The sequence below is a fragment of the Vulpes lagopus genome, chromosome 4 (genome assembly GCF_018345385.1).
Source record: "Vulpes lagopus strain Blue_001 chromosome 4, ASM1834538v1, whole genome shotgun sequence".
In the NCBI taxonomy this organism is placed as follows: domain Eukaryota; kingdom Metazoa; phylum Chordata; class Mammalia; order Carnivora; family Canidae; genus Vulpes; species Vulpes lagopus.
The window spans coordinates 120,253,873-120,266,637 of record NC_054827.1 but is presented as its reverse complement, the minus strand read 5'-3'; the positions used below and the strand labels follow the sequence as shown (position 1 = coordinate 120,266,637).

At 58.4% G+C, this 12,765-nt stretch overlaps 1 protein-coding gene across 1 annotated transcript in view; it reads right to left on the bottom strand.

Annotated features, from left to right (window-relative positions):
• The window catches only part of SH3TC1 (SH3 domain and tetratricopeptide repeats 1), a 48,214-nt gene extending 38,219 nt beyond the window's left edge, over window positions 1-9,995 (bottom strand). Inside the window, 2 exon segments of the mRNA XM_041752431.1 lie at window positions 8,096-8,216; window positions 9,887-9,995. Coding sequence (XP_041608365.1) covers window positions 8,096-8,121 — 26 coding nt within the window. The 5' untranslated portion in view covers window positions 8,122-8,216; window positions 9,887-9,995.
• Between the last annotated feature and the right edge of the window lie 2,770 nt (window positions 9,996-12,765).

The following is a 12,765-nucleotide window of genomic DNA, read 5'->3' as shown; positions in this document are numbered from 1 at the left end:
ATGCAAGAGGCACGTTTTCTAGCCAGTGTGGAAGCCATGGGCATGGCGAGCGTCACCCAGGAAAGCACGTGTGTCTGCAGAAGGCCAAGGCCCGACCACCACGTCCTGGGAGCTAGAGCCCACACTCAGGGTGCGGCGCTAACCTAGCCGATGTCTTCCTGAAGCCTCAAGGGTCATGCAAGGAAACGGAGGTTTGGAGAAGGGACAGGGACAAGGATCCCCTGGCAGGGCCTACTCTGGGGGACCTTAAACATGCACTGCCCCTTGGTCCCTGTCTCCCCAGTGTCCTCCGCATGGAAGACAGTCAAAGGGTTCCTTCAAGACGAATGTTGTTCCAGGTTGCACGGGGAAGCACCCAAACCGGTTCTCTGTCCTTCCCTCGGGAAAGTCTGCAGCACCGGAGGGGACCAGCTCCTGCCAGACCCTAGGACCACAGACATGGACCCTGACCCCAGCTCGGTGAGGTCAGAGCCTGACATGACCCAAGCCTCCCCTACACTCAGCTGGGGTCCCCCAACAGCCTCCCTGGCACGTGGCTTAGCCTCTTGATGGATCTCCTACTCCACCTGGGGCTCGGAGCTACCCCTACCACCCACGTGATCTTGGTCTCATCCGTCTCAGCCCTACCTGCCAGGTCCCCACCTACATGGGGCTCACAGACAAGCTGGGGAGGCAGGCTTGGAAATAGACTGGGATGATGTAGCACAAACTTTGCAGTGGCAAAGGGAGGCCTGGGATGGAAAGGAGGGCAGGATGGAATCAAGGAAGACTTCCTGGAGGTGGAGGCCTCTGGGCAGAGTCTTAGAGGAAGAAGACCCAGGCAAAGAGGAGGTGCAGAGGTCTTCCCAGCGCCAGGCAAACCCAGTCTCCACCTGGACAACCCTGCTTCAGGCACGTGGCTTTATGGAAGGAGAGGCCAGTCACACTCTTGCCCCAGAGTTAATCCACAACAGGCCATAACGCTGAATCTCAGGAATGCACAGGCCCTTAGGGTGGGTGGGTGTAGGCTGTGTGGCTACTCCCCACCTCACTCCCCAGCTCTGGTTCTCACCAGCAGCCCCTGGGCAGTAGAAACAAGACAGGCCAGGCCCACAGGGGTCATTCAAGAGCTGGGGTGGCAATGCTTCCTGTAAAGGGCCATCGGGTGGGTCAGGGCAGGGCGGGTGAACAGATGACACACAGCGGGTGGTGGTCGCAAGAATGGTCAACAAGCAGGTCCACTCTGTGCTGGTGGAACCTTCTTTACAAGACAGGGGCTGGATCTGACCCTCCAGTGGGTCCTGCTCTAGAGGACGGGTGGGGTGGGGATTCGTGGAAAAACATCTCAGGATTCCCCCACCAGAGCAAGAAGGCGTTCCGTGCTGCGCTGGAATTAGGACAGATGAAGGTTCAAGCGGAGGAGGAGGAGAAGAAGGGTGGAGGCTGGCCTGGCTAGACGGTCACTGCACATACAGATAGTTAAACTGTCACATATTAGCAAGACCCAGCACTTAGAGTCCAGGAGGACATGAGCACCAGATAAAGACAGGTGATTGAGTAACAGGCTTACAAGTCGCAGGAAGGGAAGGCACCTCTCCCAGGGTCACAGGAAAGAGGGTCCCAGTGTTCATTGGTCCACACTAAGAGACACCCATCGTCTGTCCTGGTCTCTGGTTCCACATCTGTAGGGTGCAGATGTGACGGGACTCATGCAATTTCTCAGACAGGCAAATGGACGAAGGGCCACTGCACACCTTCTAGGTGCACGCACACTTTCCTGAGTGCTGGCTGGGTTTGCAGAACCGGGAAGGCCAGGCTGGAGACATCTGTCCTCAGCATGCCCGGGTCTGAGGAGAGATGCATGGGGGGGGGCGCGGGGACATGACAGAGATGGATGCCACCAGCCCGGGTCCTGGCACCCAGCTGTCCCTGGACATACAGAAAGGACTTGTACAGGTCTGTGCCCAGCAAGGCTCGGCCTGTGTTTGTTATTTTTGGCCTCAGCGGCTGAAACCACCCCAATCAAAGATGAGCAAAGCTGTACTCCCCGAGATTTCAGGAACTGCTCTTTGCAAAACAAGGATATTGAGACCAAACAGGCTTATGATGACAGACAGCCACCCGGGCCAGGTCACAGGCCTGCAGGAAGCTGTCAGCACTTCCTGAGCTCCGCCGGGACTGAAGACGCCAGCCCCCAGCCGTGGCCTGGGTCATGGTCATCCTGCCCTGGGCAGGCGTCACCCTCAAGCCAGGGGCCCGCTGACTCGGCCATCCAGCAGCTCCTCCTCAGCCGGGCAGGGCGGTCCCAGAGCTGGCCAGGTGCCTAAGCATATTTGCTGGGCCCTCCTCCAAATGGTGCTCCTTCATATGACCGGGCCAGGGAGGCCCGATATTTCCAGAAACAGAGCTTTCAGAAGAGGGATGCCACTTCTCAGCATCCTGAGTAATGCCCCTTGGGTTCTCAGAGGAAGCTGGTGGGAAAAGCATAAAGGCTGTTTCCATGGCCCACCTGGGGAGTGAGGCCCAGCCGGCATGATGTCCCTCAGAGGGACCCAGCAGGACCTGCCAGCTCTAAGTAGCCCCCTCCCCTACAAAAGGAAGGATGGGGTCCCCAGGGGCCACACAGCTGGGAGCGGCCAGTCTCAGGAGCACCCCGATTTTTTCCTTCGCAGGACAGGCATGTCCTACTCTCTGGACCATCTGGCTGTGAGTCATGAGGTGACCCAGAGAGGGTTGCAGAGAGGAGACAGGAGCAGAGAGGTCTCTATCTGGGCCTCACAGCACGTTCTTGGGGCTATTTTCTCTGGGATCCTGGAAAGTCACCGCAGCTTACAGATGAGACCCCAGGAACGCCCACGATCCCACTGAATCTCACTCCCCAGAGCACATTCCGACTCTGGGTGGAACCCCGCTGGAATTCTGGACATTCTCTGCAGCCCAGTCACCAGGGGGTGGATCTGGACCCAAGCTTATGCAAACATTAACCCAACCCCAGCCTCCCAGCCAAGACCCATCTCCCTGGAAACCAGGCCCAGGTCAGGGCAGGCTGTGGGTGGAGATGCTGAGGTGGGAATTTCCGCCAGACGCCCTGAAGTCCCCCTTGGGCTGTGCGGGGACCTGAGGCAAGGGTGGCCCTATCAGCCTCCAAGTCCCTGAGGGCATGCAAGAGTGGCTTTGACTACTTCCCATCTCTCTGCTCCCTTCCCAGCAACACCTCCTCATTCCCTCCTCAGCCTGGCCTCACCCACCCACCGCCCCTCAGAGCAGCCTTGTCCCCTCCACCAGCTCCCTCTCTGTCACTGTCTCCAGTTGCCTTCTCCTCCCTGGCCCCTCAGCCTAGCTGACCACAGGCCCCTTCTGAACACCACCTCCTGCTTCCTGCTGGTCCTCTCCCTGCACCTGCTACACCTCTCTGTCTATACCCACAGGCCGGGGACTTTTAGAACCTCTGTCTGCGCTGACAAGTCCAGGTGCCATTGATCTCAAACCTGGGGGCAGAGCTGGAGCTGCAGGGCAGTCCCCTTGGGGGGAACTGGACATGTGCCCCCCAGTGCCCACTCCTCCCCCACCTTCCCCGGAGCAGCAGGAACCGGCTGGACACCGCCCCCCCTTCCTGTTGACAATGAAGCCTCTGGCCTCAGCCTGCCTTTGCTCGTCTCTACACACCTTCTCCACCGGGCTCTGACCCCATCCCCGCAGCCTCCCTCAGGCACTGCCTCCTTCCAGCCTCCCCCCAGCCGCACGCCGGCGCTGTAACAGGGGTCTCCGTGTAAGCCGTCATGTGGCCAGCACACGAGGACCCCACGATGGGCCCCACGTGTGTGTCACATGACAGAGACTCAGCACCAGCAGAGGGGGCAGAGGGTGGCCCAAGCCCCTCAGGACACTGAACACCAGCCCGGGGGTGCAGAGGGGCAGAGCCCTGAGCAACACGCCTCTGGTGCACTGAGTCACACCACACTGCCCTGCCCCGCTGCCCACCCCCAGCAGCTCGCCTTCTTCCCGGCTCTCCGGGGAGGCCGCTGGGCCTGAGGGAAGCCCACAGGCCTCGAGTGGGGCGTGGACACCCGTGAGCCCCCGGCCTCGGCTGCTGAGACCCCATGCACACGTGTGGCACCTGGCAAGGCCGGGCCGCAGCACACCTGCCCCTCGTCGTCGGCCGACGTCCGCACCTGCGCCCTTCCCATGCCAGCCACCCAGCTGCAAGAAGTCACAGGCCGCGACACGGCCATGGCAGCAGCCCAGGTGCCAGCCCTGGGGTCCCCCTCACCCATTGTGGGATGAGCACGTCCTCCGCCTCCCTCTCCTGGGCAGAGCCTTCCTGCGCTCACAGAGGGGAGCTCAGGGATCCAGCCACGCCACACACCTGTCCCTCGGACTCCCACGCTGGCCTGACACAGCACGTGCTACGGTGCAGGGGTGCTGAAGAGCTTGATCCGGGGGCTCAGGGGGTCACATAAAGCAGAGCAATTGCTGTCATGACTGTTCAGTGACAGTGGGCTTGGGGAGCTGGCGGCCCTGCTCTGCGCCTGGCCCAGTGCTGGGCACCCAGGCACGGATGCATTGGATGGCCCTGCCCTCCAGAGTGCTCAGCCTCCTGGTAACAACAGCCCAGGAAACGGATGGAAACCAGATAGCGCAGCTGGAGCCACCCCGACAGAGGATGCACAGAGAGGCCGCAGCCACCTGACAGCCAGGATCCTACCTGGAGACAGCTGGGGAGGTTGCCTGGAGGAGGGGCTCTCGGAGCTGGGCCCCAGCATGCGAAATACACTCCCTTCCCTGAGATAAACGCCTGGTTCGGAGCATTGTGTAGCGCCAAAGAGTAGGAAGTGGGAGGGAGGGAGGGAGGAAGGGCGGGAGGGAAGGGTGGATAAATGACAGAGGGATACATGAGACTTTGTCAAAGGGACAGAGGAGCCAGTGAAGGGCTCCCAATGGCCGAAGCTAGACTACTCGGAGCAACAAAATAAAGTAGTATTAGGGTATAACCTGAAATATGGAATAAATACTCAGAAGCCCATATTAGCGTAAACAAGTAATTGAATAGAAGTGCCTGGGGGGCCCAGTTGGTCTGCCTTTGGCTCAAGTCATGATCCCGGAGTCCTGGGATCAAGTCCTGCATCAGGATCCCTGCTCAGCGGGGAGTCTGCTTCTCCCTCTGCCTCTGCCCCTCCCCCTACTTGTGCACACGCTCGCTCTCTCCCTCATAAATAAAACCTTAAAAAAAAATAAGTGATTGACAGTGGCTGAGGTTGAGCATCTCCCTTCAGCTCAGGTCATGATCCCGCGGTCCTGGAATTGAGTCCCACATCGGGCTCCCTGCATGGGGCCTGCTCTTCCCTCTGCCTGTGTCTCTGCCTCTCTCTCTCTGTGTCTCTCATGAATAAATAAATAAAATATTTAAAAAAATATAAGTGATTGAATAACTGAGTAACTACCAACTAAAGCGTGTAGCTCCTCCGACCTCTGGCGGGGAGCACAAGTCCCCACCCCGGCTGTGGAACTGAGCACAGGAGTGCCGTGTGGAAATGCAGGGATGCAGGGAATGCATGGTTCTCTTGGGGGGGGGGGCGCTGACAAACGCCACCTCAGCCCAGGGACCAAGGCCAAGGCCAGTAGTGACAGGTCCTGTGGATAACATGTGCCCCTGATGGACGTAATGACCATGTCATGTCACCTCTGTGCTCTTCCTCCCCAAACTAGAACCCAGTGGCACCATGAGAAAGGCAGCGGACAAACACAAACCAAGTGTGTAATGGGGCGGGAAGGGTGGCAGGGGTGGCGATTAGCACGTCCCATCCCTGTGGCACGTCTGTCTCTCTCAAGTGAGCCAATACCGAACCACCATTTGTCACCAAGGTCTAGGCCTCGTGCAACTGTGTCCATGTGTCCCCAGAGCCACCAAGGGCACCACCATACTTGAGGGTCCTTGTTTCTCACGACCTTACTTTTTAAGGAGGATTTGCCAGGTGTTTTCCCCAGCTCCTTCTACTGCTAATTTTCAACAAAGTGTGCCACTGGATTTGGCTCAGGGCTGGGCTGGGCCTGGGCCCACCTACCAGCAGCTGTTTTTAGCAGAAGGGCACCTGAGCAGCTGGCCCCAGTCAACACTGCCCATACTCTGTGCCAGAGGAGGGGACCAAGCACTCTACAGAAAAATAGTGGGGACCCAGAGCAGGCAGGTCCTATTGGCCTGACATCTTTTTTTTCCTAAGAATTTATTTATTTATTCATGAGAGACACACAGAGAGAGACACACAGAGGCACAGGCAGAGGGAGAAGCAGGCTCCCCGCAGGGAGCCCGATATGGGACTCGATCCCAGGACCCTGGGATGACAACCTGAGCCAAAGGCAGATGCTCAACCGTTGAGCCACCCAGGTGTCCCTATCAGCCTATTGTCTTCAAATAGGTGAAATGACGCTCATCTCCCGCCCACCCCAGCCAGAAGCGCAGTGACCCCAGAGTGTCTGTCACTCCCGGGGCAGCCACACCTGGCCTCTGTCAGCATACCCAAGGCAGGCTGCTGCAGGGGTGGCAGGTGAGCCACCAGCACCTATGAAACCACATCCTCGACCGGCAGCCCTGCCTCCAGAGCCCACGACCACCCACCTACAAGGGTGTCCATGCTCCTCATAATAGCACTTTGGAAAGAAGCCACCTATTGAATTAATCCCACTCCCTCCAGCACCCAGGGGTACACGGCTATGGTACAGAGCAATGAGGTTCCCTGTTGGCCAACAGGGCAGAGCCCTGACACAGTGAGCAGGGAGGAGGAGAGATGCAGGGACAGTGTGTCCTGCGGTGCCTTGGGCTCTGCAGGGGGCCAGAGTGCGGCCACAGTTTGCTGGCCTTTGTGGAGGGGGATAAACAAGCAGTGGGACTGAGGAGGTGAAGCACAGGCACTTTGCAGGGTGGCGAACTGGCTGTAGGATGCCTTGGCAGCAGATGCACAACATCACACATTTGTCGAAGACCATGAGAGTGTGCAGCACACGGTGTGAAGCTTCGTGGGTGCAGGTAAGGACGGGGCAGGAGGCCGGGGGACCCCAGGGGGAGGCAGAGTGACATGACAGGAGACTGTATCACGCATGCACCAACCAGCCTAGTGAGGGTGGCAGTTGGTGCGCCAGACGGAAGCCAAAAGGAACCACGTGTTTGCACTGGGCTCCAGCTGGTAACACTGCTCCCCACGGGGCAGAGGCAACAAATTCTTATACTTCTGCATGTGGGCGGAGCAACAGGTGTTTGAACATTCAGGTAAACGGCTGGTAGTTGGTGAAAGCCAGGTTTCTCCCTCTTGGAGTGAATGAAGGAGGGGCAGGATGGTCCAGGTGGGGACAGATTAGAGGCAGAGAAGGGAGGTCTCAGTTAATGCAGACACAGTTTACATACGGAAGTACTTAGACCCACGTACGTACCCGGCTAGACGCACGCACAGTCACAGTCCAACTTACAGATCCGTGTACGTACCTCGGTTACATGCACGCATGCACTAACTTATAGATACACATATACACACAGGTTAGTGTACTCACACTTGCAGATGTGTGTACAAAAGTCAGGACCAAGTAGCAACAAGCACACTCAGAGTGCAGATAGATCCTGCTTTCTAAGACCACTCTCCAACTAAAGGAATCAAGACCTTGGAGAAACGGCTGATTCCAGGACTCGGCCAGCAAAGGTACAGAATGCGCCCGGCTTGTGGCGCCAGCAGGTAAGGAAGAGGATGAATGAATGAGTGAGTGAATGAATGAATGAAATCCAACATGACAGGATGAATCAAAGGACACAGGAGCCAAGTGAAAGAGCTCCCAATGGCTCAGAAAACTGAGCAACAAAATTAATTAGTATTAGACTATAACCCAAAGTATAAAATAAGTATCCATGAGTCTATCCAACATAAATAAATGAGCAAATAAATAAGTGAGGGAGAGGGACAAATCTCCCATGTGGAAGAATTCCCAGTGATGTATGTATATACACCACGCTTGACAAGGGGAACCCCATCTCAGTCCCTGGGGGTGCACTCTGCATGTTGACCTCTCCACTAAGGGCACGGCAAGGGAGGGTCGGGAGGGGGACTGCGCAGTGGGGAAGCCTGGCGAACCTCACCTCGGCCAGGGCATCAAGGTCGCCATCACAGTGACCAGTCACATCCATGCAGGGGCCCTGGACATGATGTGACTGGAGGGCACCGCACCCCCGGGGTCTTCCTCCTGAGAACCCGTGATCCCTGTCCAATCACGAGAAATAATCAGACCCGTCCTCAGTGAGGGACCTCACCCAGAATCCTCGATCAGGGCTCCTCACAAAAATCATCAGAAACCAGGAAAGTCTGAGAAACCATCACAGCCCAGAGGAGTCTGGGGAGATGGATGACGACAGGCCACGTGGTGTCCCGGACGGGCGCCAGTCTGGGGAAAGGGACATTAGGTGAGGACTAAGGAAATCTGAGCCAAGGATAGACTTCACTTAAGAGAGTGGATCCATATCGGGTCCTCGGTTGTGAGGAATGTACCGATCTAATGAGAAATGTCAGTGGTCAAGGAGACTGGGTGGGAGGGGTTATGAGAACTCTGTGCTACCTTGGCAATTGTTTTGTAAATCTTAACCTGTTCTAAAAAAAGTCACGAAGTCCCAGCAAGGCGGAACATGCACCCGGTGTGTGGAGAGAGAGCCATGATGGCCCAGAGAAACGGCAGGTGCACCTGGGCCTAGAGCCGACTGCCTGGGGCGAAGTCCCAGGTCCACTGGCTGTGGCCTTAGGCCAGCCCGGGAGCCTACCTTGGCCCCTACCTGGGACGACACGTGAGGCAGAGCCAAAGCACCGGGGCCACCGAGGCAGCTCTAGTCCAGCCACTACCCGCGGGCAAGCTGTGTCACCCAGAGCCTCAGGCCTCTCTGTAAATGAAGGAGGAGGACCCTCCCCTCCACGGGTCCCTGAGAATCCTGTGACCTCTGGGCAGGGGGGTGGTCATGGGGCACCAAGAGGAGCAGCTCCTAGCCTGGGCTCACACAGAGGTCCCTGGTCAGCTGCGGTCAGCCTGCGCGAAGCCCCTGGTGGGGTCACAGGATCACGGGGGCAGAGCCTTCCCCCTGTCGCTCCCCTGTCGGGCCCCATCCCTTTCCATTGCCCCTTCCCTGCTCCCTGAAAGAAGGAGTGGTCGTCCTTGGGGCTGCAGGGACTCTGGCCCCTGGGGGCCAGGATGGGGGCTGGAAGAAGTGGGGAGCGGAGGGCCCAGTATTGAAGTCCAGGCAGGGCAAGGCAGTGTTGAGCAGGGGAAGAGCCAGAGCTGTGGCCCCTACCGCCAGTCCAGGGCTCCTGCTCCTCCCCATGACCCCCACCATCATCGGCCCTGGAGAGCAGCCGATGGGGGTGGCCCCCCTCTGGGGCCCGGGAATGCTCTCACCCTACAGACACGGGACCTGAGGTCCAGAGAGGCAGAGCCACTTGCTCCCAGGTGCTCAGCCAGGATCAGAACCCTGGGGCCCCTGCCTCCTGAGCCCTCCAGAGGCCCCACTTGTGGGGAAGCATATCCCCACCTCTCACAGTGGCCACCATGTGGACATCCAGCTTCACCTGCCGGCTCTCCGCCCTTTCTCAGACATAGGGACACCAGGCTGGCCCTTTCTTGGCCACCTGAACCCCAGCCTGACGTGTCACTCCCTCACCCTGATGTTCCCTGACCAGGCCGGTTTCAGGGTGCACACCCCATGCACACCCTCCCCTGGCCTCACCTGTCAAGACCATGAGCACCGTGGGGGGGGTTGCAGTGTAGGATGGCTCCTCCTGGAGCCTCCTGCCCCCTCCTGGGGCAGGTCCAGCCCAGTGGCCTAGAACTTACCCCGCCACTGCTAAGGGAGGGAGGGGGAGGAGGAAGGGGGCTCTTTGGGGCCCCTCACCTGCCGCCGCCAAGGCTGCTGCTGTCCTGGCCCCTCAGATGGTCTGCCACTGGGCGCGCCAGCCAGGACAGGAAGGCGCACGTTTGCAGCCAGCCAGGCCCTCCAGGCTCCAGTCAGGTGGCTTGAGCAGTCAGCCCAGGTCATTGGTCGCGCCCACAGCGGCCCGCCCTGCCTGGAAGGGGCCCAGTCTCCTCCCTGACCTTCCTCCTCCTTATCTGTATCGGAAGTCCCGGGTCAGCATTCCCAAGCTGGGAGGGGAGGAGCTGCCTGCAGGGAAGTGTGGGATCCCAGGGGGTCTCAGGCGGGGCCTGGTGTGCAGAGGGCCCCCCGGGGAGCAGGCGGCGGTGTGCCGGGTCTTTGTGGTGGGTGCCTCAGGGAGGAGGGAGGCTGGGAGAGCCACCCCTTCACCGGGCTGAGGAGAGCACCCCACTCACTGGGGCCTGGTTTCTGTAGCTGGGCCTGGGGACAACTGGCCAGTGAACTCAGCAATCACTTATTGAGCACCTACTGTGTGCCGGGTGCGGTGTGAGGCCAGTGGTGGGTCCGTGAAGATGAGCAGGGCCCCCCGTGTGCTGTCCAGAGACTCAAATTTGCTCATGATAAGTCACCCGGGCTGTCCTTAAAATTATATTCCAGACTCCAAACTGTTCACGTGAGGGTCGCCCAGGTCAGGCCTAGGAATCTGGATTTGTAACAGGTTCCCAGGCGACCTTTGTCCTCAGGCAAGTCTGAGTAGCACCCCTGTCCCAAAGGGCACATCTTCCTGCAGATAATCAGGTAGGTGGGCAGAGTCACTTCCCGGCCCCTCCTCGACCAGCAAGTTTCTGTGCCTCTCGTTCCCTGTCTTTGAAACTGGAGGACAGAAGACTCGGCCTTGGCTCATCAGTGTTTATGAGGATAAACGGGTGGGCGAGTGCTGGGGTCCCAGCCAGTGCCCACGAACACCCCCGATGTGTATTTTTACATCCCGGTGACTGACCCTCAGCCACAGGGGGTGATTCGTGTGGTCTGCAGGGGTCAGGGCGGGGACTGCTGGCTCAGGCAGGAGGCAGGACATGCTGGGCGGCAGGGCTGGGCCCCAGTTCTTCCCACCCATGTGGATGCGCTTCTGTACTGCCCTCCTGGCGGAGCAGCCCCGACACTGTCCCTCGAGTCTGGAGATCTGGGCTTGCTTTCTGCAGAGCCTCACGCGCTCACCCATGGGTCCCACACTGTCCTGTCCCAGGACGAGGCTTCTTCCAGGGAGGAGGTCCAGCCTCAGAGCTCCCATTCCCATGAGCAGCGTCACCCACTGCCAGCTGCCCTCAGCAGCACAGCTTAAAGACTCTTCTGGGGGTGCCTGGGGGGCTCAGTGGGTGAAGTGACTGCCTTCGCCTAGGTCATGATATCAGGGTCCTGGGATCAAGTTCCGTGTCGGACTCCCTGCTCCACAGGGAGCCTGCTTCTCCCTCTCCTCCCTGTGATGCTCTCTCTCACTGTCTCTGTCTCTCAAATAAATAAAGAAAATCTTTTTTTTTTTTTTTTTAAAGACTTTTCTGAATTCCTTTCAACAATTCAAGGGGTAGAGATTACATAGGTAAGCCAGGCTTCTGGCTATTCTGGAAAATCCAGGAGTCTGGCTACAGGGGGCAGCATTACCCCCTGGCCCACGTGGTTGGGGGGTGGGGAGGGCTCTCCATTGCCCATGGCCACACAGGGACTCCACAGGTTCACCAGTTGGTACCCTGCAGGGACGGAGCTGGGACCCCGTGTCCCCGGGCCCCATGGGGACCCAGTCGCCCAGCCCTGTGGCCCGGTCCCCAGGAACCTGCCCAGTGTCCTGGGGCTCCTGGGGACTCTCCAAGGTCTTGGACAGCCATGGGCCTGGGCTGACCTGCAGGGCCCCACCCCGTGCCCCGGGGGAGTATGCTGGTCGCCAGCCTGGGGCTCAGAGGTAGTTAGGCCAAGGGCCAACAGGAGGCCAGCATCTCACTCTGGCTTCCCCTGCACCTTCGATTTCAAAGGCTTGGACCAGCCCTCCAGGTCTGCAGTGGACCTGCTTCCAGAGGCCCTGGGCTACACAGCAGTGTGGACACGTTCTGATCCCAACAGTCCCCAGGCTGGGGTCCTACTGTGGGATTTCCCACCACTGGAGCCTTGAGGTCTAGAAGCTCTGCTCCTCCAGCCTGGCAGGTTCTCTCAAGAATCAAGCTGGGTCACAGTTTCAATCCCAGCTCCACTGCGGACAATACATACCTATCTTGGGGCCACAGTTTCCCTGTTTGCAAGCCAGAAGTGGCTATGCTGGGAGCTCTGTGGGTCATGGTTTTATGGAGCATGGCTTCACCAGCTGCCAGACCTGGCATCCCTGTGCACATGGTCTGGAGAATTCTCTCCATGATACAGCACTCCCACGACGTCGCCTCTAACCTAATTGATGGGCTAAGAATGTGTACAAAGAGCGCCAGGGCTTCCTTGACATGGTTGAGATGGTAAGTAGCCTCACCATGGAGCCCAAAATTCACTTAAAAACAAGTCCGTGATCCTAAATTTATGGTCTTAAACTTTTAGAGACCATATCAGAAATCTTTCTTTAAAAAAATAAAACCAAGTGCACCTTCCTTTCAGTAGTCGTGAACCTAAATGACTGGCCTGGACACCTGTCACCCGAGGAGACATGGACTGGACCCCGCTGCTTCCAAGACAAGTTACCTGCTGTGGAGGAGCCCCGAGGGCACACTTGGCCATGTCTGAGCGAAGAGGACCCACAGAACCTAGGAGATCCCAGGATGTGAGCATGTGTGTGGAGAAAGGGCCATTGGATTGGTTTCCTTTTGGGATACACAGAGCTGCCTGGGGCCAGAGCAAGACGTGAATGAGATGGAGATGAGGGACAATGG